At 46.4% G+C, this 25246-nt stretch overlaps 1 protein-coding gene across 1 annotated transcript in view; it reads right to left on the bottom strand.

The window, feature by feature from the left end:
• fmnl2a (formin-like 2a) overlaps positions 1-25246 on the bottom strand; it is a 286333-nt gene that overhangs the window by 210866 nt on the left and 50221 nt on the right. Inside the window, 3 exon segments of the mRNA XM_084310737.1 lie at positions 9405-9464; positions 9466-9482; positions 25150-25237. Coding sequence (XP_084166863.1) covers positions 9405-9464; positions 9466-9482; positions 25150-25237 — 165 coding nt within the window.

The raw sequence follows: 25246 nt of genomic DNA, 5'->3' as shown, positions 1-25246 counted from the left end.
TCTCAGAATGGTAGCAGCTTGCCCGCAGCTCTAGTGCTAACGTTAAGCTCTCAGAATGGTAGCAGCTCGCCCGCAGCATCTAGTGCTAACGTTAAGCTCTCAGAATGGTAGCAGCTTGCCCGCAGCATCTAGTGCTAACGTTAAGCTCTCAGAATGGTAGCAGCTCGCCCGCAGCTCTAGTGCTAACGTTAAGCTCTCAGAATGGTAGCAGCTTGCCCGCAGCATCTAGTGCTAACGTTAAGCTCTCAGAATGGTAGCAGCTCGCCCGCAGCTCTAGTGCTAACGTTAAGCTCTCAGAATGGTAGCAGTCTGCTCTAGTCTAGATCGGACCTCCATGAGCTACCGTTACTGTTTAAACAATGACCCAGTCAACTATTCACTTTTAGTTTGATATCAACATGCTCCAGCAATAGTCGACTCGAGTGCATAATACCTCCGTTCCCTCGTTAGCTAGCTCGCGTTAGCTAGCTCACGTTAGATCTATATGTCCCAGTAAACTAAATTGTCTTAACGTTATCTAGCGGGCTAGCAGTAGCTACAGATAGCTCCTGATATCAATGTCTTATAACATTGATTCAACGCGTATTCTAGCTGAGGGCTTGATGAATGTGATTAGACCAAAGAACCGCAATATTATACCAATAGGGTCCAGCTGCAGCGCCGGAGAATCCTTGCATGCTGAATGTAGAGTATTAGTATAGGGTCTAGCTGCATCGCCGGAGAATCCTTGCTGGAGCTGGAGGCTATTCAAGTATACACAGACAGTGGAGCTGTTTGCAGATAGCGAGCATTTTGACTTATTGCGTGGTGGCGATGTCTCGCAGATAATACAACTACAAGTATGATTATATAATATATATTTTATTTAAAAAAAAGATTTTATATAAAATATATATATTTTTTTTTTAATCAAAGAAATTTGGCAGGTAAGAAATATGCTTGGCGGGTAGATTCTTCCCATCTACCCGCCACTGGCCGGTGAGTCAAAAAGTTAATTTCGCTCCCTGGTGGTACACAGCTGTGATATGAAGCTAGCAAAGCATAGTGGTACAAATACAGCTGTGATATGAAGCTAGCAAAGTGTAGTGGTACATATACAGCTCTGATAGGAAGCTAGCAAAGTGTAGTGGTACATATACAGCTGTGATATGAAGCTAGCAAAGCATAGCGGTACATATACAGCTGTGATTTTAAGCTAGCAAAGCATAGCAGTACATATACAGCTGTGATATGAGCTAGCAAAGTGTAGTGGTACATATACAGCTGTGATATGAAGCTAGCAAAGTGTAGTGGTACATATACAGCTGTGATATGAAGCTAGCAAAGCATAGCGGTACATATACAGCTGTGATTTTAAGCTAGCAAAGCATATCGGTACATATACAGCTGTGATATGAAGCTAGCAAAGCACAGTGATACATATACAGCTGTGATATGAAGCTAGAAAAGCACAGCGGTACATATACAGCTGTGATGTGAAGCTAGCAAAGCATAGTGGTGCATTATACAGCTGTGATGTGAAGCTAGCAAAGTGTAGTGGTACATATGCAGCTGTGATATGAAGCTAGCAAAGTGTAGTGGTACACAGGGGCGAAATTAAAGCCCGCCGCCCGCCAGGGGCGCTCAGTTTTTACCTTTGGCGCTTGCCACTGAGAGCCCTGCCCGCCGTGTGGCGTGTAGACGTGTAGTTCATAACGATACTCTTATTTTGAAAATCTGTGCGGGTCTCATTTCCGGCCCAAGCGCAGCTAGAGTCATAATATCGATGGCTCCGGCAGTTAGCAGCATTCGGTTCGTATGATATTCTTATTTTGAAAAAAACCGTGGCAACGAGTCATATCCGCCCAGCCGGGCCAGCCCTGCAGCGGGATACTATTGGCTTCTGCTCGTATCAACACAGATGCCCGCAGCTCTAGTGCTAACGTTAAGCTCTCAGAATGGTAGCAGCTCGCCCGCAGCATCTAGTGCTAACGTTAAGCTCTCAGAATGGTAGCAGCTTGCCCGCAGCTCTAGTGCTAACGTTAAGCTCTCAGAATGGTAGCAGCTCGCCCGCAGCATCTAGTGCTAACGTTAAGCTCTCAGAATGGTAGCAGCTTGCCCGCAGCATCTAGTGCTAACGTTAAGCTCTCAGAATGGTAGCAGCTTGCCCGCAGCTCTAGTGCTAACGTTAAGCTCTCAGAATGGTAGCAGCTCGCCCGCAGCATCTAGTGCTAACGTTAAGCTCTCAGAATGGTAGCAGCTTGCCCGCAGCATCTAGTGCTAACGTTAAGCTCTCAGAATGGTAGCAGCTCGCCCGCAGCTCTAGTGCTAACGTTAAGCTCTCAGAATGGTAGCAGCTTGCCCGCAGCATCTAGTGCTAACGTTAAGCTCTCAGAATGGTAGCAGCTCGCCCGCAGCTCTAGTGCTAACGTTAAGCTCTCAGAATGGTAGCAGTCTGCTCTAGTCTAGATCGGACCTCCATGAGCTACCGTTACTGTTTAAACAATGACCCAGTCAACTATTCACTTTTAGTTTGATATCAACATGCTCCAGCAATAGTCGACTCGAGTGCATAATACCTCCGTTCCCTCGTTAGCTAGCTCGCGTTAGCTAGCTCACGTTAGATCTATATGTCCCAGTAAACTAAATTGTCTTAATGTTATCTAGCGGGCTAGCAGTAGCTACAGATAGCTCCTGATATCAATGTCTTATAACATTGATTCAACGCGTATTATAGCTGAGGGCTTGATGAATGTGATTAGACCAAAGAACCGCAATATTATACCAATAGGGTCCAGCTGCAGCGCCGGAGAATCCTTGCATGCTGAATGTAGAGTATTAGTATAGGGTCTAGCTGCATCGCCGGAGAATCCTTGCTGGAGCTGGAGGCTATTCAAGTATACACAGACAGTGGAGCTGTTTGCAGATAGCTAGCATTTTGACTTATTGCGTGGTGGCGATGTCTCGCAGATAATACAACTACAAGTATGATTATATAATATATATTTTATTTAAAAAAAAGATTTTATATAAAATATATATATATTTTTTTTTTAATCAAAGAAATTTGGCAGGTAAGAAATATGCTTGGCGGGTAGATTCTTCCCATCTACCCGCCACTGGCCGGTGAGTCAAAAAGTTAATTTCGCTCCCTGGTGGTACACAGCTGTGATATGAAGCTAGCAAAGCATAGTGGTACAAATACAGCTGTGATATGAAGCTAGCAAAGTGTAGTGGTACATATACAGCTCTGATAGGAAGCTAGCAAAGTGTAGTGGTACATATACAGCTGTGATATGAAGCTAGCAAAGCATAGCGGTACATATACAGCTGTGATTTTAAGCTAGCAAAGCATAGCAGTACATATACAGCTGTGATATGAAGCTAGCAAAGTGTAGTGGTACATATACAGCTGTGATATGAAGCTAGCAAAGCACAGTGATACATATACAGCTGTGATATGAAGCTAGAAAAGCACAGCGGTACATATACAGCTGTGATGTGAAGCTAGCAAAGCATAGTGGTACATTATACAGCTGTGATGTGAAGCTAGCAAAGTGTAGTGGTACATATGCAGCTGTGATATGAAGTTATACAGCTGGGAAACAGCAAGGGGAACACTACCTTCTACTCCACACTCTCTCTCTCTCCTCCTCCACCAGAGAGGAGTGAATCCATCACCCATGTGATACATCAGAAAGCACAGTGAGATATTAACCATGTTTCCAGATGTGTGACATGTTGTCTTTGCTTTTCGAGAGCACTCCCACAATGTTAAAAATGTATTCACTAAATAATCAAATATAAGCTGCAAGACAAGACACCATCCACAGAGTGTGTGTGTGTGTGTGTGTGTGTGTGTGTGTGTGTGTATGTGTGTGTGCCAGTGTGTGTGTGTGTGTGTGTGTGTGTGTGTGTGTGTGTGTGTGCCAGTGTGTGTGTGTGTGCCAGTGTGTGTGTGTTATATTTCTGTCATCATCTCAGGGCAGGATACAGGTTGCACTGCTCCAGGTTGTTCATCATGATGTCGTAGTAAAAACTTATTTTTCAGTCGCAGTAATTCAATTATCCAGAGCAATCTGATGTCATTCTGGCTAGTCGAGTGGTTGACCAAGGTACTGGCATTACAACTGGAGTTGGTTCCCCAGGCGCTGGACTGTGGCTGCCCACTGCTCTGCCCACTGCTCTGCTCCTAACTGGTTAGGATGACACATCTCTGGGCATATGTAAAAAATATACTTGGCAATAAAGATATTCTATTCTAGCCAAAACGTCTTGATTTTGGCAAGGGTTTGGCGGACACTCTGTGGGAGTCCCCCCCCACTCCACTCCTGCTCCAAGCAGCCAAATAACCAGACAAGAGCTTTCTTTTCTAACATCATCACACAACCGAACAACCAGCTGGCTCCTTCTCCCCCTCCCCACCCTGAGCTGGATGATGTCATCATCACACAGCCGTGACACGTGTGATCAGATCACTACCACAGCTGGCTCCTGCCATATTGAAGCCAGCTGCTGCGCTAACTAGCCAAACTTATCTCACTCCAGCAAAGTGACCCTGCTCCCCGCCCGCCCGCCTGCCTGGGTCACGTTATGTCTCACATTCAACCAGACCCACAGCAGCAGCAAAGAGAGCCGTGCTGGGCCAACCAGCCCGTCAGGAGCAGTTAGGGCAGGGGCGGACCTAGCACATTTGGCGCCCTAGGCGAGATTCACCACTGGCTTTTGCCTCTTCATAGTTCTCTAACGTTAGTCTTTCTTTCCTCAACGCTCAATTCTATAAACACTTGACCGATACCCATCAATGCACAGCGCTCTAGCATGTTCTGACTGTGAACACCTAAAGCTGAGGCTCAGACCGACCGACCGTTTTAGATTTTTGGCTCATTTTCCCTTATGTTAGAATTTTTTTATGTAAAAATAATGGTTGCCGATATAGAGGGGGGCGCCAAACTGCAAAAAAAAAAAAAAAAAAAAACGTTTTTTTTTTTGGCGCCCCCTCTGGGTGGCGCTCTAGGCGACCGCCTATATCGCCTGTAGGAAGGTCCGCCCTGAGTTAGGGGTCGGGTGCCTTGCCCAAGGACACTTCGACATGAAGTCAGGAGGAACCAGAAAACCACTGTCACCCTACTCCAGTATCCCTGTTCCCTACTATTAACCAGAATCTCTCTCTCTCTCTCTCTCTCTCTCTCTCTCTCTCTCTCTCTCTCTCTCTCTCTCTCTCTCTCTCTCTCTCTCTCTCTCTCTCTCTCTCTCTCTCTCTCTCTCTCTCTCTCTCTCTCTCTCTCTCTCTCTCTCTCTCTCTCTCTCTCTCTCTCTCTCTCTCTCTCTCTCTCTCTCTCTCTCTCTCTCTCTCTCTCTCTCTCTCTCTCTCTCTCTCTCTCTCTCTCTCTCTCTCTCTCTCTCTCTCTCTCTCTCTCTCTCTCTCTCTCTCTCTCTCTCTCTCTCTCTCTCGCTCTCTCGCTCCTCTCGCTCTCTCGCTCTCTCGCTCTCTCTCGCTCTCTCTCTCTCTCTCTCTCTCTCTCTCTCTCGCTCGCTCTCGCTCTCTCTCGCTCTCCCTCTAGGCAGGGTCAAAGGTTATTCCGTGATGTAATCACATGGGAGCTACGCCCGGCACCGCTAGTCAGAACGCAGTTTCGGCCCAAAGAAATTCAGCCACTCCCCTCACAAGAACCCAAATTCCCAAACCATACTTTCAACTGGTAGAACAAGAAACCACTCCAACTGTAGGCAACCCCTGCGCACACAATGACGTTTATCAGTTGATGATGAATAGCCGGTCAAGTGATTACAGGAATTTGCGGTAACACAATTATTATTTCTTTATTTTGCCACTAAAAATGAACGTTTCGATTTGTTTTATGTTGTTGTAGACCATCTCACAGAGGTGGACTATGCAATTACAATAAATAATGGCTCTACCATTAGATATTTGATCTAATCTATTATAGCAATATATTTTCTGTGATGGCAGAAAAACATTTGACCCAGAGCCCCAGAATCTTTGAATAATTATAATCATCATTATAGATCTCCTATGCATCTTTGTATAGTGTAACAGAGCGGCTTTAACCTGCTGGTAAAAGTGCGCCTGTCCCTTTATGTCTGTCAATTACGGATGCGCTCATCTGGGATCTGATAGCGGATAAGAGGTGAGACGTCAGACGGTGAGGGGTTGGCCTGGTGAGACGTGAGACAGGAGACGTGAGATGTCATGACGCGGAAGTGAGAGCGGCGAGTTTGAATGTTGTTTCACTGAAAGAAGACGTGCAGCCGATGTGAGGAACAGGGAGAAAGTGAACGTAGTTGGATGGTGTTGAAAAGAAACGCGAAAGTAAACATTACCTGACACGGGATGGATGACCAACGGGGATAGTCCGGACGTCTACGACCCGATCATCTTCACCCAACGCGGACTTCGGTGTGGTAGGGTACACGCTACACTGTTTGTTGCGCTCCTGTTCCGAGGCTGTGACACAAGCGTCTCCGACTCAAACATTCCCCTCTCCAAGATTCCTAACGACGGCGACACATAGCCCAGGCCAAACGCGCCTCTATATCTCTCTCTGCAACCTCCAGCCCAAGCCAAACCTCTCTCTCTCTACCCCTCCAGCCCAAGCCAAACATCTCTCTCTCTACCCCTCCAGCCCAAGCCAAACATCTCTCTCTCTACCCCTCCAGCCCAAGCCAAACATCTCTCTCTACCCCTCCCTCCAGCCCAAGCCAAACATCTCTCTCTACCCTCCAGCCCCAAGTCCAACGCCCCTCTCTTTCCCCTACTATCGCATCACACACCCACACACACACACACACACACATATTTTCTTTAGAGACTTTCTATTTTTTCGTTCATTCACACAGTTGCGTGGCGGTCATCACGAACTCTTGACAGTTGGAACTATTGGCAAATGCCTATACCTGTTCACCCAATGCACTGAACTGCGTGAACGAACTGGTCTGTAAATGAATTGTTTTGTGTTCTAAGAGGTTTTCTATGATTTTGACTAATATCCAATACATGGACATTTGACTGAATTGGCATGACTCCTGAGTGTTTCTTTGTTATCAAACTAACCTAGTAATTATCTTGGCCATTAGTCCAGACCTACTATAAATCAAATTATTATATTATTTGTCTAATGAAAATTATTATTATTATTTGTCTTATTGGTACAGTCTTATGCCGGAGCTATAGGCCTAATTAATCAATCAAAAAGGTAATTTTATCTTCATTGGCAGGGGTTAGACCCTGTCTGGCGCCCAACGGTTAAAGGTTATAGGCACTATAAGTGGACACCGCTACAATAGTTATAGTCAACATTATAGATCTCCTATGCATCTTTGTATAGTTATAATCATCATTATAGATCTCCTATGAATCTTTGTATAGTTATAGTCATCATTATATTATCTCCTATGAATCTTTGTATAGTTATGGTCATCATTATAGATCTCCTATGAATCTTTGTATAGTTATGGTCATCATTATAGATCTCCTATGAATCTTTGTATAGTTATGGTCATCATTATAGATCTCCTATGAATCTTTGTATAGTTATAGTCATCATTATAGATCTCCTATGCATCTTTGTATAGTTAGAGTCAACATTATATTATCTCCTATGCATCTTTGTAAAGTTATAGTCATCATTATAGATCTCGTATGAATCTTTGTATAGTTATGGTCATCATTATATGGAATACATGTGTTTGTGCTTTTAGAGAACATCCCATGTAAGACATATGGAGCTTTATTATGACAAATCATTAACATTGTAAAATAGTTTCATTGTTTGCTAAAGATAGAGATACTGGAGGAAGGGCCTGTTGTTGATATTTAGTGGTGATTATTATTAACCCAACAGAATATGAATTAACAAGTTCAACTTAGACGGCAGCCACTAGAAACAGGAGGACGTCTCCAGCTGTCACACATTTTATAACGTTTCGTGAATTACAGAAGTGCTTCTGTAGCACAGAGACGCAAAGAGCACGTTAACAGAGAGACGAGGGGATCTGAGGCGATGGCTGATACTGTGGTGGGTCCACCAGAAACAAACTGTCCTGGGCGGTAGGGAGTGATATCCTGGTCAGTGGTGGAAAGTAACTAAGTATTTTTACTCAAGTACTGTACTTAAGTATAGTCTTGAGGTACTTGTACTTTACGTAAGTATTTTCATTTTAGGGAACTTTATACTTTTACTCCACTACATTTCAAGGAAATATTGTACTTTTTACTCCACTACATTTATCTGAACCCATCGGTTACTAGTTACTTTGAAGAAAAATGGCAAAGACTTATGAAGATTATATACTTTCACATTTGAAGCCTGTCACTTCAAGAGGACGTGATCAGAGCAGCATAACTAGACCACATACCACTTTAACATGACCTTTGACAAGAGCAGCATAACTGGACCACACTTTAACATAACATTTAGAAGTCAATGGTTAGAGGATTGAATGCTCCCAAGCACTGGAATACACAAACATCATGTAGAATGCATATATTCTTCTTTAGATACTTAAGTACATTCAATAGCAAATACTTCTCTACTTTTACTTAACTTTACTAGAGGACTTTTACTTTCACATATTGCTCATTTATCTGGGTATTTCTACTTTTACTTAAGTAAAGGAACTGTGTACTTCTCCCACCACTGATGGTGGTGTGGGGCCAGGCAGAGATAGGAAGCAGGGGGGGCAGGAAGGAGGCTGTGGAACAAGCCTGGAACAGAATAACAGTGTTGTTCTGAAAGGACTCACTCGCACCTCTTCATTTGATCAGGTTCCCAACCAGATTAAAAACCGCTAGGAGAAGAGAGCTAGGAGAAGAGAGCTAGGAGAAGACCGCTAGGAGAAGACTGCTAGGAGAAGACCGCTAAGAGAAGACTGCTAGGAGAAGACCGCTAGGAGAAGACCGCTAGGAGAAGACCGCTAGGAGAAGACCGCTAGGAGAAGAGAGCTAGGAGAAGACCGCTAGGAGAAGACCGCTAGAAAGAGAGCTAGGAGAAGACCGCTAGGAGAAGACCACTAGGAGAAGAGAGCTAGGAGAAGACCGCTAGGAGAAGACCACTAGGAGAAGACCGCTAGGAGAAGAGAGCTAGGAGAAGACTGTCTCTGCTAACGTACAGTTTCAGATACTTTTCCTGAGTGATGGACGTGACAGGAGGTGAGATAGTAGTGAACTACTTAAAGGGGCACTTCACCAAAAAACAATGCTGACATGCTGGGTTGTTGTGGTGTAGAGCCAAGAGACAGGAGGACTGAGGCAATGGAACAGGATATCGGTGTGCGTGCGTGTGTGCGTGTGTGCGTGTGTGTGTGTGTGTGTGTGTGTGTGTGTGTGTGTGTGTGTGTGTGTGTGTGTGTGTGTGTATGTGTGTGTGCGTGTGTGTGTGCGTGTGTGTGGGAGCGAGCCTCACCTTCCTGGTCACTGCTGGGTCCAGATAACTCAGCAGCTTCTGGATGTATGTGTGGGGGGGGGTTCTTTACTTGGAACGCTCCTGAGAGAGAGAGAGTGGAGAGAGAGAGAGAGAGAGAGAGAGAGAGAGAGAGAGAGAGAGAGAGAGAGAGAGAGAGAGAGAGAGAGAGAGAGAGAGAGAGAGAGAGTGGGAGAGAGAGAGATAGAGAGGAGAGAGAGAGATAGAGAGAGAGAAAGAGAGAGAGAGAGAGAGAGAGAGAGAGAGAGAGAGAGAGAGAGAGAGAGAGAGAGAGAGAGAGAATAATCAGAATCAAGTTTATTTATTTGTCACATACATACCAGGGCATACAGTATGTAGCAAACAGGTAAGACATAAGATGTGCAGAGAGAGAGAAGGGGGGAGAGAGAAGGGAGATAGATGAGGGAGAGGGGGGAGAATAGAGAGGGGGAGAGAGAGATGAGAAAAAGATATGGGGAGAGAGAGAGAGGGAGAGGAGGAGGGAGAGGGAGAGAGAGAGAGAGAGGAGAGGGAGAGGGAGAGGGAGAGGGAGGAGAGAGAGAGAGAGAGAGAGAGAGAGAGAGAGAGAGAGAGAGAGAGAGAGAGGGAAAGAGGAGGGAGAGAGAGAGAGAGAGAGAGAGGGGGGGGGAGAGAGAGAGAAGAGAGAGATGGGAAAGATGAGGGGAGAGAGAGAGGAAAGAGGAGGGGAGAGAGATAGAAGAGAGGAGAGAGATGGGAAAGAGGGGGGAGAGAGAGAGAGAGAGAGGAAGGAGGAGGGAGAGAGAGAGAGAGAGGAGAACAAATGTTAGAATACTTGTCTATCCTCTGTGGTAAACAACAGAAGGATGTTTATTGGCAGCTTAAGAGCGTTTAAGCTCAGCTTCACGCCAAGTGCTCGACTCATCCTGACCACTAGAGTTGTTCCGATACCGATACCAGTATCGGAAATGCCGCCGATACTGCCTAAAATGCTGGTATCGGTATCGGCGAGTACCCTCTAATGTTGCGCTCCGATACCATATGACGTAATTTATCAACAACACTGCGGACGTTGGGTTCTGTAGATATACCCTACTCGCTGAGTGAGCATTATAAAACAAACGTGTGCTTAATCGACCGTGAATTAAAGTGTCAATTGCCATTTTAACAGCAGAGCAGATACTTTCTTAAAATGCCATCGTCCCGGCAGAGCGCTGTTGACGGGGAGCTCTGATGTTATTAGCATTAGCTGAACAGCTAACCGAAAGCTAGCATTAACTAACGTTAAAGGTTTAGCCATAACGTTACCTTGGCTAAAGTTGGGGCTATTGATAATCCAGCAATAATGGCTGCAGACCTGCAAGCAAAGTACAGCAGGTTGGCAAAGGAGTATTCCAAGTTAAATCACAATGTCACCAGTAACGTTAGTTTTTCCATATACCGGTAGCTCTGATGCTAGCTAACCTAGCTCGCGGTAACGTCGTCATTGCACAATTGCACGTCGCGTACACAATTAATGACATGTTGCGGACAGCCATATCGGCGACAATGTTTAGCTTTTAGTGCCAAATGATAAGAGTCTGAGGCGGAGTCTCAAAAGAGAATGTTGAATATTTATTGTGCAAAAATCACAACAACAGAGCCTCTGCTACTAAACGGAGCCTTCTTGTGGAAGCAAGTGCAGCAACGAATAATGTCCGTGTGGAACTAATGTGCCAACAACCTTTCCGTGGGTGAACTCATTGAGATAGTTTTCAATTACTGATACTAATACTAATCTATACAATCACCTGTTGTTGAATAAAACTTTATAGTTATTACTAAAAAAAACAGTATATAAACAGTAGCTGTATTAAAAAAAAAAAAAAAAAAGTTTTATAATTTATATAATATTTTTTTTTTTTTTTTTAATGTATGCACTGGTATCGGATAAGTATCGGTATCGGCCGATACCCAAAGCTTAGGTATCGGAATCGGATCGGAAAGGAAAAAATGGTATCGGAACATCTCTACTGACCACCATGTTGTATCACGAGACATGTGTGTCTTCTCTTACTGCGGTGAGCTGAAGTAAACAAGAAATCAAGTTGTGGTCAAGTTCTCTCGGTAGTCTGGAGTACAATCCAATACCCTTCAGGATTAAAATGGAAATTGGCCTGGAGCAGAGATATTCATCACCAGAGTTTGGACAGCGAGGTTTCAGAAAGAGTTCTGGAGCAGAGCTATTTATCACCAGAGTTTGGACAGCGAGGTTTCAGAAAGAGTTCTGGAGCAGAGCTATTTATCACCAGAGTTTGGACAGTGAGGTTTCAGAAAGAGTTCTGGAGCAGAGCTATTTATCACCAGAGTTTGGACAGCGAGGTTTCAGAAAGAATTCTGGAGCAGAGCTATTTATCACCAGAGTTTGGACAGTGAGGTTTCAGAAAGAGTTCTGGAGCAGAGCTATTTATCACCAGAGTTTGGACAGCGAGGTTTCAGAAAGAGTTCTGGAGCAGAGCTATTTATCACCAGAGTTTGGACAGCAAGTAGGGATGTCCGATATCATCGGCCGATATTGGCATTCAAATGTAATATCGGAAATCGGTATCAGTTTTCAAAAAAAAAATATATGGGGGGCAGGTGGCGCACGAAGATTACGTTCGTCACCAACACCGGGAGACACTAGGATTCGCCTGTTCGAATCCAGCTCCCGGCGTTGCTATCAGCTTGGCTGTCCTCTCACGCCGATACAATTGGCTGTATCAGGGGGTGGGAAGCTGAAGGGTGGGTCCTGGGCGTTGTGGACAGCGACCCCTACAGTTCGGTCGGGGCGCCTGCTCAGCGAGGGTTGGATCTGAGGAGAGATAGTGTGGCCTCCCACACGCTACACTCTCCCCGGTGAGAACCTGCGCGGCCAGGTTGGCCTGCCCCAGGCTGCACATGCGTCGGAGGAAAGCATGTGACAGTCTCCGGTCTCCCGGACCAACAGTAGGGGAAAGTACGCAACAACCAGGAAGGGTGGGATGGGAGAAAAATCAGGAAAAAGGAGGGGAAGAAAGATAATAAAAAAATAAAATAAAATAAAAAAATATATATATATATTTTTTTTTCCTTTTTTACATTTATTTAACCTTTATTTACCCAGGCAAGCAAGTAAGAACAAATTCTTATTTTATGTATTGTAAAAAGTATTTATAATGTTGTGTTAATTCCATGACAAGAGATATGTAATGTTAATTACCTGAAATGATTCAGTTTTTTGGGGGGGAAACCCTGCATATATTGGTATCGGAAATTAAGAGTTGGACAATATCGGTATATCGGATATCGGTAAAAAAGCCAATATCGAACATCCCTAACAGCGAGGTTTCCGAGTGAGTTCTAGAGCAGAGCTATTTATAACCAGAGTTTGGTGTCAGTTTGACCTGAGACTGAGGACCAACATTCACTGAGCATGTGGTGACCTGAGATGAGGTTATATCCCCCAGAGGACCAGCCCTCCTCCACTACAGGTCTCTGGGTTAGAGGACAGACTGTGCCCCTCTAGCCTCCAGCCCATCCAGCCTCCAGCCCCCTCCTGCCCCTCTAGCCTCCTGCCCCTGTAGCCTCCTGCCCCTCTAGCCTCCAGCCCCTCCAGCCTCCTGCCCCTCCAGCCTCCTGGCCCTCTAGCCTCCAGCCTCCTACCCCTCCAGCCCCTCCTGACCCTCCAGCCTCCTACCCCTCCTGCCTCCTGCCCCTCTAGCCTCCTGCCCCTCCAGCCTCCTGCCCCTCTAGCCCCTCCAGCCTCCTGCCCCTCTAGCCCCTCCAGCCTCCTGCCCCCTCCAGCCCATCTAGCCTCTAGCCCCTCTAACCTCTCTAGCCTCCTGCCCCTCTAGCCTCCAGCCCCTCTAGCCTCCAGCCCCTCTAGCCTGCAGCCCCTCTAGCATCTAGCCTCTCTAGCCTCCAGCCCCTCTAGCCTCCAGCCCCTAGCATCTAGCCCCTCTAGCCTATCTAGCCTCCAGCCTCTAGCCTCCAGCCCCTCTAGACTCTCTAGCCTCCAGCCCCTCTAGCCTCCAGCCCCTCTAGCCTCCACCCCCTCCAGCCCCTCTAGCCTCCAGGCCCTCTAGCCTCCACCCCCTCCAGCCTCTCTAGCCTCCAGGCCCTCTAGCTTCCAGCCCCTCTAGCCTCCAGCCCCTCTAGCCTCCAGCCCATCCAGTCTCTCCAGCCTCTCTAGCCTCCAGGCCCTCTAGCCTCCAGGCCCTCTAGCCTCCACCCCCTCCAGCCTCTCTAGCCTCCAGGCCCTCTAGCCTCCACCCCCTCCAGCCTCTCTAGCCTCCAGGCCCTCTAGCCTCCAGCCCCTCTAGCCTCCAGCCCATCCAGTCTCTCCAGCCTCTCTAGCCTCCAGGCCCTCTAGCCTCCAGGCCCTCTAGCCTCCACCGCCTCCAGCCTCTCTAGCCTCCAGGCCCTCTAGCCTCCACCCCATCCAGCCTCTCTAGCCTCCAGGCCCTCTAGCCTCCACCCCATCCAGCCTCTCTAGCCTCCAGGCCCTCTAGCCTCCAGCCCCTCTAGCCTCCAGCCCATCCAGTCTCTCCAGCCTCTCTAGCCTCCAGCCTCTCTAGCCTCCAGGCCCTCTAGCCTCCAGGCCTTCTAGCCTCCAGGCCCTCTAGCCTCCAGCCTCTCCAGCATCCAGCCCCTCTAGCCTCTCTAGCCTCCATCATCTCTAGCATCCAGCCCCTCCAGTCTCCAGCCTCTCTTGCCCCTCCAGTCTCTCCAGCATCCAGCCCCTCTTGCCCCTCCAGCATCCAGCCCCTCCTGCCCCTCCTGTCCACCCACCCCTCCAGCCCCTCCTCCATGTACGCAGTCGCAGTTATTGTAAATTCCCGCTTGTCTTCAAACACACCTCTCTGGTGAGAACTAGTGTTAAAGAGGCTATTCTGCATGACTGCATGAGGGGAAACACACGTTTACAGACGTGTTGATTAAATCAACGGATCAATTAGTCGACAAGGACCAACAATGACTGGAGGACAGTCAACAAGGACCTTTGACTAGTGGACTAAGGTCCTGTCCACACGAACGCGGGGTTTTATGTAACCGTGATTTAATGTGCGCAGTTGCACTGTTCGTCCACACGCATCCGGGTTTTTGGAACACTGCAACTGCGCTCATTCAAAACCGGAGTCCAAGTTTTTGGCGCATCCCAGTTTCAGTGGTGGCGTGTGGACATAGTAACCGAGATTATTTCCAGTGTTTACGGCAGAGCTGTCGCAAGTAGCATTATATGAAAATGATTGTAACAAACGATATCGGGGGTCCCTGATGTAAACAAGACGAAAGTATTTTTCTGGTCTGCATCCCCTTAACAATTGTTTGTATTGAGCCGTATTGTATTGTACCCATTCTGTAATGTGTTAAATAAAGTTCTGTTTCGTTATGGCTTCGCTCAGCACCAGTTGCACTGTACTTCACTTCGTGCACGAGCACTGAATAAAAAATTCCACCATGTACCTTTACATCCCAACATTCGTCTGACCACACCCCCATCCGCTTACCTTCATAAGCAGGTGTGTGGTCACCTACTCGCCTCCTTCACTTTCACCACAAGGAAGTGCCTTCGGTAGATCCCCACTTGACGAGGTTGTTAGTAGAAGAAAGTTGGAAAACAAAAGAACGAGATACGTTGACATCATATCTTTATTTTCTCTCACTATTTGAGAAAATACGGCGATATTGTCTTCGTTACTGGAGTGTCTGGAAGATGATGGTCATTCCGACCTTCAACGGCTTTTTCGTATTGGGAGCTCACGCCGCTGACATGCTCCCCAGCTACAGTCCTCCTTGCTGCGGCTGGATGGGGTTGCCCTCCGGCAACACAGCTGGACTGTAGGAAGCACCGACTGTTGTGAGAAGCGGTTGTTTCCAGGTTGGGTACATACTGTTTTGCTTGCGAGCTCTGGTTGTTGTTGATGCTGTGGGAGTTAGCTGACAATTTACGAAACGCCGACTCCAGGCTAGGGTCCTCTGCTCGGCTTAAACGGCGGTCGGAGGATCTTGGTCTGACGCCCATGATGGTTAATCTAGTGGGCCGCGACTAGGTCCTGGTGATCCCAGGATTCTCGAGCGGATGCTTCTCTGTCCTGTGCAGGCCCCATCTTTCATATACAAATGAAAGTATACCCTAACGAGGAAATGTGGGCATAGGATCTTCTTTATCTGGAGTTCCATGCTCAAAGTCGGCTGCAGCCCGAAATGGGAACTGTGCTGGCCCCGCTGATGTCTGGATCACCGTTGAAAACTGTGTTCTGACATTCTTTTTCTTTTCCCTCTTAGGGGAGGGACATGGACAGCGGCCTGTCTGAAGTGTGGCTTGTTATGTCGTTGTGTACAGTTCAGGTGATAGCTGCTTAGCTTGCGTGCTAGTTGTGGACTACTGTGTTAGCCAGTCAGCTGTTAGCTGCGACACTAGCCCGCTGTGTTACCAGGCTAGTAAACGTTAGCTTGTTGCTATCAGTCGAATGGCTGTTAGCTTAATGCTACACTGTTGAACGTTTTCTATGACTATAACATGCCTTAAACACTCTGACTACGACGTCATCTTTGACAGAGGATGTTAGTCGAACCTACACCGGAGCCCTGCCAGCGAGGACTGCGTCAAACATGGAGAAACGTAGCGGCTGGGTGGCGCAACAACGTTACCCTCGTCGTCAACACAGGGATGCTGTGTTCAACTTCGGTGCCCCGTTAGCCAGATTGCAGTTCTCTTGGCCGGCGCTCAGGGTAGGAAGGTCCCGACCGGACCTTAAACACTTCTTCTTTCCTTCCCTGGAGGCCTCTAGCCTCCAGCGCCTCTAGACTCTCTAGCCTCCAGCCCCTCTAGCCTCCACCCCCTCCAGCCTCTCTAGCCTCCAGGCCCTCTAGCCTCCACCCCCTCCAGCCTCTCTAGCCTCCAGGCCCTCTAGCCTCCAGCCAGGGTCATACTGGTCAGATAAATCCTTCCCGGTGATCAAATAAAATAAGAGATTTCGCAACTTCTATCACTTGACCTGGTCAATGACGGAGGGGGTCGGAACGATGCATTCGCTATCTCTGTCGGTCAGGTGTAACAACAACATTTTGTAGACGCATTGGATTCTGAATGTCAACCACATCGCAGGGCCCTGCTTGATGTCAAGATGAGCAGACCAATGAGTTATGGAGTTATCAATCTGACCTAAGACCTAGCGTGGCATATATCAGTACAGCAAGCTAGTCCAGCAAGCTCCCCATGTGTAACGTTATTAAGCATTAACTTATGTTGGAAATGACAATTATCTATTAATTAATGACATGATGATTAAAGTATTTCCACTCTATTCCACGATACCAGCGCCTCACCAGCTAACCACACGTAAGTCAACAAAACCAGCAATCTTTGTACGCTATGTACGCTAGCCGCAATGCTAACTATTATAATGGCAAATCCCAATCACATTAGCACGTAAGCTAACAAAATCAGCAATCTTTTTGTGAGACTAAACTCTCCGCTCTTGGTGGTAAATTGTGTTGATGTTGGTTTTGTTTCATTAACAAATGAGGCAGAACACACAGTGAATGTATCCTTTTTTGTTTATTGCACTTTGTTCTTGCTGCAAACAAATAATGAATGCTAATGTGCATGTTCAAGCGAGGCAGTTTAAAGATTGCGGGTTTGTTTTGTTACTGGACGTTCCCCCGTGTAGCGCAATGATAACGTAGTGACGCGTTCAACCCTTCTGATTGGTTGACATGGCCTTCATGTTTGAACTACATCGCCACCTATTGCTTTGGCATTGTACTACATGTATATTCCATCAGTTTTACAGTTGCCGTGTGTACAGAGGTTTATTTTTTTTAAACCTCAGTGTCAAAAATACCTGTGATCGTGTGGACTGGGCCTAAGAGTGTCTTTACTGGAGGACAGCACTGTCCACGTCACACAAGTTCACACAAGTATTCTTCCCCGAGACGTCACTTTGCAGGGGAAAAAGGTTTCCACATTCGTCTTTTAGCCTTTCTGAAAATGACTAGTTAACCGCGTTAGCAGTTCTCTAGACCACTGAGCTAAATATAGAAAGGTGTATTATTACCATCACCACAGAATGGCCAGAACTGTATCACCGGTACAACGGTCTGGACACGGCTTCTTGGCGAAGGGAAACGGGTTACGCTGTCTGGAAGAGTTCATCCACTACACTCTGGATGTGGGGCTAGGGGTGAAAGTGGCTTAGGAGGTAGAGCAGTCGTCTGGTAATCCGGAGGTTCCCGGTTTGAGTCCCGCTCCTCCCGGGCAGCTTGTCGAAGTGTCCTTGAGCAAGACACTTAACCCCCCCAATTGCTCCCGATGAGCAGGTTGGCACCTTGCACGGTCGCCTCCGCCATCGGTGTGTGAATGTGTGAGTGAATGGGTAAAATGTGAGGAACAAATTGTAAAGCGCTTTGGATAAAAGAGATGCAGCCATTTACCATTTACATTCCTGGTTCTGCTGCGGTTCTAACGGGCCGTGATGTCAGGCTTTACGCAGGATGATGAGCCCGGCACGCGTGCGAGCGAGCGGGTTGCAACGCGCGTGTGTGTGTGTCCGTATGTGTTCTAACTAAGCCCAGAGTGTACGGGCCAGGCAGGTTTTAGCTCCAGATATATATATATATATACGTATGCTTAGATTAGTGTCGGCTTTGGATCACCGTCACGGTGAGCGGGAATAGGTGTTTGGAGATCGGGGGTGAAGTTGAACCTGAGGCCACAGCGGCGTCGCACGGCAGCGGTTATAGCGTCACCCGTTCTGCTAAAGTGACATAACACCACGCGACACGGAGATCCACAGAGTCACCAGATTCAGATTCCTTTATTGTCACAGCAGCTAATAATAAGATAGATTCTTAATAAAAATAAGATAAAAATCAATTTAGCATAGAATAAAATAAGATGACTAAAATAAAGATGACTATATACAGTTCTAAAAGTGTGCAGTGCAGATAAAATAAGATAAAAATACAATAAATTTAGCATAGAATAAAATAAGATGACTAACAGTAGCCCAAACAGTAGTTTCAGCCACGGCACGTTTCTCCAGTTATTCTGAAACGTCTTTGGTAGCTTGTAGACAGAAAGGCAGCCTTGGGTCGAGAACAAAAAGGTAAAAGAAGTTCAGTCATACGATGTTCTCAAATCAATGAGCAATCGTGTATAATAGTCCCAATTTCAATATCGATCAAAATAATCAGTGATTTCATGGTGTTTTTCTTTACATAATCTAGCAGCCCTACGCCGTTCTACTCCAACACTCGTTTCCTGGACAACGTTTGGAACCCGACGGCAGGTAATCTGATGATGTTGTCCACAGTGAAGGTTCTTCTTTCTTCATCCATGTTTTTTTTTAGCTCAGCACCTACCGAGGGATGTTTCCCTCTCGTGGTCTGGTTGCCACCGCTAGCCCAGCGTCTCTAGATGGCTCTGGGCTAAGGCATGCGACCGAGTGTGTCTCTATTAGGCCTGTCCCCGACTAAGGATTTGTACAGTCAACTTTGATTGGTAGAAATTTGTCGATAGTCGACTGATGCAAAAAGAAATATATATATAAAAAAAAATTGGGGAGGGGGGGGTTCATTCCATTTGGGCTGTGGGAGGTGCTTAATGTCTGAGGAAGTCGACTGAAGGCTTCTTGTCCTCTGCAAAAGCATGCAATTGGTCCACTGATGGATACATCTTGATATGTCTAGTGTGTGAAATCCTCTTTCAGTGCCTCTGTGCCCGTTTTCTTAGGCAGTTAGCCTCGCTGGTATGCGTGCCATTAGCGTTTGCCACGCTTCTAGGCCTCTTTGCTTTTGGAAAGAATGATTTAATAAACAATATAGATTTAAAAAGAGGTTGGCAGTCGACTACGGCTCCTTTCGATCGATTAGTCGACTAGTCGAGGTCAGCCCTAATCTCTAGACGCCTCTGCGCTAAGACGTGCGACCGAGTGCGTCTCTAGGCGGCTCTAAGCCGCGCGACCGTGACTTCCAGCAATATCACATCTATCGCTGCCAGGCTCTCTCAATAACAGGAAAGAAGACCGATGGACGGCAGGAAAGAGTCTCTCGTGACGCTGATGGAGTGCGGGGATACTGTGAGCAAACACGCCTGGGTTTCAGAGCACATTCTGCTGCACAGGAACACGACTCCAGCCGTCTGCGAATGATGGACAAGAGTGAATAAAACCATACAGCCTGCTACGCATAACGTACAGAGACGGAGACCATACAGCCTGCTACGCATAACGTACAGAGACAGAGACCATACAGTCTGCTACGCATAACGTACAGAAACCATACAACCTGCTACGCATAACGTACAGAAACCATAGTCTGCTACGCCTTACATACAGAGACCATACAGTCTGCTACGCATAACGTACAGAAACCATAGTCTGCTACACATAACGTACAGAGACCATACAGCCTGCTACACATAACGTACAGAGACCATACAGCCTGCTACACATAATGTACAGAGACCATACAGCCTGCTACACATAACGTACAGAGACCATACAGTCTTCTACACATAACGTACAGAGACCATACAGCCTGCTACACATAATGTACAGAGACCATACAGCCTGCTACACATAACGTACAGAGACCATACAGTCTTCTACACATAACGTACAGAGACCATACAGCCTGCTACACATAATGTACAGAGACCATACAGCCTGCTACACATAACGTACAGAGACCATACAGTCTGCTACACATAACGTACGGAGACCATACAGCCTGCTACACATAATGTACAGAGACCATACAGTCTGCTACACATAATGTACAGAAACCATACAGTCTGCTACACATAATGTACAGAAACCATACAGCATGCTACGCATAACGTACAGAAACCATAGTCTGCTACGCCTAACGTACAGAGACCATACAGCCTGACTACAGTAGACTACTACAGACTACAGCACTACAGGGGGGGGGGGGGTAAACTGGTAGCGTGCCAGATTAGGTTTATGTAATTAACTCTGTATGAAGGAGAGGAGGGGGGGGGGGCACTGCGGAGATGAGGACGAGGAGGATGAAGGAGAAGAGAAGAGAAGAAAAGATAACAGAAGAAAACAGAAGAAGAGTGTTCCTTGTAATTAGAACCCACATTTCAAGCTTTCCTGGCGCTCGGTTATAAGAGGAGAAGTGGGCAGAGAGAGGAGAGAAAGAGAGTGAGAGAGTGAGAGAGTGAGTGAGTGAGTGAGTGAGTGAGTGAGTGAGTGAGTGAGTGAGTGAGTGAGTGAGTGAGTGAGTGAGTGAGTGAGTGAGTGAGTGAGTGAGAGTGTGAGTGAGTGAGTGAGTGAGTGAGTGAGTGAGTGAGTGAGTGAGTGAGTGAGTGAGTGAGTGAGTGAGTGAGTGAGTGAGTGACAGACAGACAGACAGACAGACAGACAGACAGACAGACAGACAGACAGACAGACAGACAGAGAGACCGAGAGCAGGTTGAAGTAGAGGACAGTGAACGTGCATCACATGATCTAAACTGAACAGTAAACAAGCAGGAACCCTCTAAACCTCTAGAACGGCCTCCTCCCCCAGATCAAGTGTTCTCTCAGCACTAGACGGCTTTAAACCGTAGAATGTGACGTTGATGAATTCATCATCTCCTTTGTACTCGCAGCCTCCCAACGGGTTTTTCGAACCGGGAACATCCTCTATATTTCATAAATCCTCATAATTGCCCTAGAAATGTTTAATATTTCAGCCACTGGGAGTGTTTCCAGGGGAACCGTTCTTCAAAGGGAACGTACCCCGGCATCCCCTCTCTGCATCCCTCCATCACCGTTGCCATGGCTACGTAATGAGATTCACTGTACCCATAACAAAACACAAGAAACGTTTTATTTGCAGAATTGTCTGTGCTTTCATGGGATCAGATTGTTTGTCGGAAAACAGGAAAATTCAGTCCTGCTCCGTCCGTCCCGAGCGGCGAGAGGCTTGGCGATTGTCCAGGATTCATAGAACCGTAGTTACATTCGTAACCTTGGGATTATAGGGTCTGTTAGTGTCCAGATTTAGCAGAGCGATTAGGCTTGATGTTGGTTGGGCTCAAAGAACGGGGACGAATTGGGATGAGACTAGCATTACGTTGTACAGTCATCATACATTTACATCTTGTCATTTAGCTGACGCTTTTATCCAAAACGACTTACAAGTAACAATGTTCATCAAAATGTTGAGTGCTACAGTGTAGGTTAGTATATTAGGACAAGTGCATGACAGTTTTTTTCATTTCAGATATTGATTGAAGAAGTGTGTCTTTAGTCGACGGCGAAAGATTGCACAGGTTTTGGCTGTCCTCCTAACTGTGGTGGGAAGTTCGTTCCACCATTGTGGGGCAAGGACCGAGAATAGGCGGCTTCTCTTTGATGAAGCCCAGACACTTTGACAACAAAACAATAATATGGTGGTTTTAAAATACAATATCTTTAACAAAATTTACACCTGGATTCAGAGCATTCTACAGTTGGACAACACTGATCTTCATGGGCAAAGTCACAGGTTTTAACAACCCCGCCTTTTCACCGGAACTTTCCATTGCGTCATCGGACTTCCCGCTCTTTTTCTCTACTCTTTTTCCAGAGAAACCTCCATCACCCGCGTTCTGAATATGCAAAGTGGCAGCGTCTAAATATTTAGATATTCAAATATGACCTTGTGGGTCCGTTAGAAAGCGGCAACAGGACTAAGCGAGTTGCGAAGATTCACTTCTTCAGGAAGACCTTTTTCTTTTTTAAATAACTTAGACCTGTATCCTTTAGATTTTTTAATAACCACGGACAAAAGTTTCCCTGACATTGTAATAATTTTCCATGAATCTAATGTCGAACATTCCAGGTTTTCCGGGACATGTGGGATCCCTGCGTCAACAGATCTTACTTGCTTACATAAGAACCTGGCGTTCAACCGGACATTCCCATCACGTCACGTACGATACTGGCACACAAACTGTGGATCTGAAGAGGATGTTTTAACTGGCGGTAAACAGCCTGATGGACCTCTCTGACTGGCACCCTAGCTCCGCTCTCTCTCTGCTCCTCTCTCTCTCTCTGCTCAGGGAGGCAACACACTGGCATATCTCTCTCTCTCTCTCTCTCTCTCCCTCTCTCTCTCTCTCTCTCTCTCCCTCTCTCTCCCTCTCTCTCTCTCCCTCTCTCCCTCTCTCTCTCTCCCTCCCTCTCTCCCTCTCTCCCTCTCTCCCTCTCTCTCTCCCTCTCCCTGCTCTTCTCTCTCTCCCCCTGCTCTCCTCTCTCTCTCTCTCCCTCTCCCTCTCCCTGCTCTTCTCTCTCTCCCCCTGCTCTCCCCTCTCTCTCTCCCCCTGCTCTTCTCTCTTCTCTCTCTCCCCCTGCTCTCCTCTCTCTCTCTGCTCAGGCAGGCAGATGACACAATGGCACCGTGGCTGTGCAGAGTGCTCTGCCTGCAGCTCACCTACTAACATGCACCCCTGGCTGGTTCTCCTCCGTATGCAGCGATGACGCAGGCTAACCCACGGGAGCTCCCTGCTGGGCCACTTAACCCACTGGACCAGCGCAGCCCTGGCTGGCAGACAGAGCCCAGGGCCCCGGGGCCCGGGGGGGGGACATGGAGAAGCAAGGCAGGGCATCGGAGCACAGCGCACAGCTGGGCGGCGGTCTCCGGTGTCAAGGCTGGAGAAGATAAAGGCTCATTCTGTACTAGACTCTTAAGTGACCCTGTGTCTCTCAATTGGTAGAGAGTGACACTAATGCGGTCAGGGTTGGGGGTTTGACTCCCCCCCCCCCCTCACTCACAATACTGTAGGGCACTTTGGATAAAAGCGTCTCATACAATGAATATGTATTTTGGGTTATTGGGTTTGTGTGGTTCTCATATACTGTAAAAGCATGGGACTATTAGTCGCTTGACAAATTGGCATGGAAGCCAGTGGATTTAGCCTGCCTTGTATTTTCAAAACCGTAAAAAAAAGGATGAGTTTTGAACGGATCTCATGGTTCCTATGGGAGTAAAAACCTTTACATAAAAGGGACCATGAAACTTAACCTTGAATATTTATTGAAGAAAAGACGTTACCAGTCTTACACAAAAGACAATGACTAAACTAAAGCATGGTTTAACCCTTCTAGGTGTACATTTCTGGAATATCTTGTAATTCTACTAATTCTAGCTACAGTATTGTTATCATTCTCATGTCATCATTAGAATGTTCTTCCATGGGGCGCACCACGTATATACCATAACCGCAGCGTCCTGGGTTCCCCATCTCTCTCTCTCTCTCTCCCAATTTCCAAACTGTCCTATCCACAATAAAGCAGAAAATGCCATAACAAATATCTTTAAAAAGGCCCTTGCTGTTGTGGGTTTGGTGGTTTGCGGTCTCGGGCTGGTGGGGGCCGCTGGTTCGGGGTCTCAGAGTATTAAAGAGGCATGATGCTCTGACTCACTGGGGCGCTGGACTCAGGGTCCTCATAGGGTGGGGACCGTAGGGACCGGGACGAGGGTTCTGGATATTTCACTGTTCTTTATCTTATATTATTTATACTGCTTTAGTGATTAATTTAATTAAATTTAACTGTCTTGTCATTTTTGTTATTATTACTATTATTATTATTATTATTATTATTATTATTATTATTATTATTATTATTATTATTATTATTATTATTATTATTATTAACACTTTGGCTGCCGGAAAACGCCTAAACACGTCATTCCCGGCCATGCTCAAGTTGCCGAAGACGCTTTACAGCGTCTTTAATATCAATATTTCAAAAATCTGGGATCGGATTCATATTTCCCCTCCGCTGGCCTGAGATCCACCAGGAGGACCCACTGAGCTCTCTGGCGGTTCAGGAGCGCCATCTGGTGGCCGATCGGCGCAATCGCTTAACAGGAAGTGCTATGGAGATTGTGCTGGTCGGCCGTATTACTTCCGGGCACTAGCTATAGGTTCCGGGACTCGATCTCGACACACTACATAGCGATCGATTGCCAATAACTCGATAAACAACATGATTTGGACGTATATACCATTATACAAGCTGGAGATGGACCGGGTAAATCGACATCCCATAATGGTAACATTTCTACTCTACGATGATCGCCCAACGGCGCGCGGAGACTGGGGTGAGTTTTAGCGTGTAAAGTTACCGTCTTCGATACTAACTGCTATTATCAACATTTGACCCACATTAGATGATTGGTATAACACTGCCCACGGAATTATAAACGCCCCCTAGCCCATCCGGTCAACATCAGATGACGTGTAGTAACTTCTAGAAGTACGTCTAGTTGGATTTTTTATATCGCGCTGATTGCCATAAAACTGTATTGCATCATCAATATAATGTATTTGGGGCTATAGATCACGTTCTGGAGAAAGCTGCAGAAAGAGATGAAAACATACTTATACATTAGACCATACTTTACTATGAATATGTGAATGAAAAAGTTTAACGTTGCTACACAATGAACAATACATATAGGACTTTGAATGGGCCCTAATAATGGCAATGTAGCAATATAATTTAAAAAGTTATAGCCCTGCAAAGAAGGGGACTTTCTCTATAGACAAATAGAGCCGGCAACCTATGGTTGATAATGAATTTAACCCATGGCAGCCAAAGTGTTAAGGTATTGTGTTGTCTCTTGTTATATGTGGAAAGGAAAAGAAATTTAAAAAGAAATTTGATCAAAAGTAAATAAATAATAAGAAATTTAAAAAAATCTTCCATGTGTGACTTCAAGATCTGAAAGACAAAACTAGAGATGATGCCGACGCCGCCACTCACCTGATCACAGATTAATTCCCACTTCTTCTCGTTGTCGTACTGCCTCAGTAGTCTGGCCTTGTCTGGAGGAAGATTCATAGAGCTCTGTAGAGA

The sequence above is a fragment of the Notolepis coatsorum genome (assembly GCF_963971535.1).
Source record: "Notolepis coatsorum genome assembly, chromosome: 3".
Lineage (NCBI taxonomy): Eukaryota > Metazoa > Chordata > Actinopteri > Aulopiformes > Paralepididae > Notolepis > Notolepis coatsorum.
This window is presented reverse-complemented; position numbering and strand designations above follow the sequence as displayed.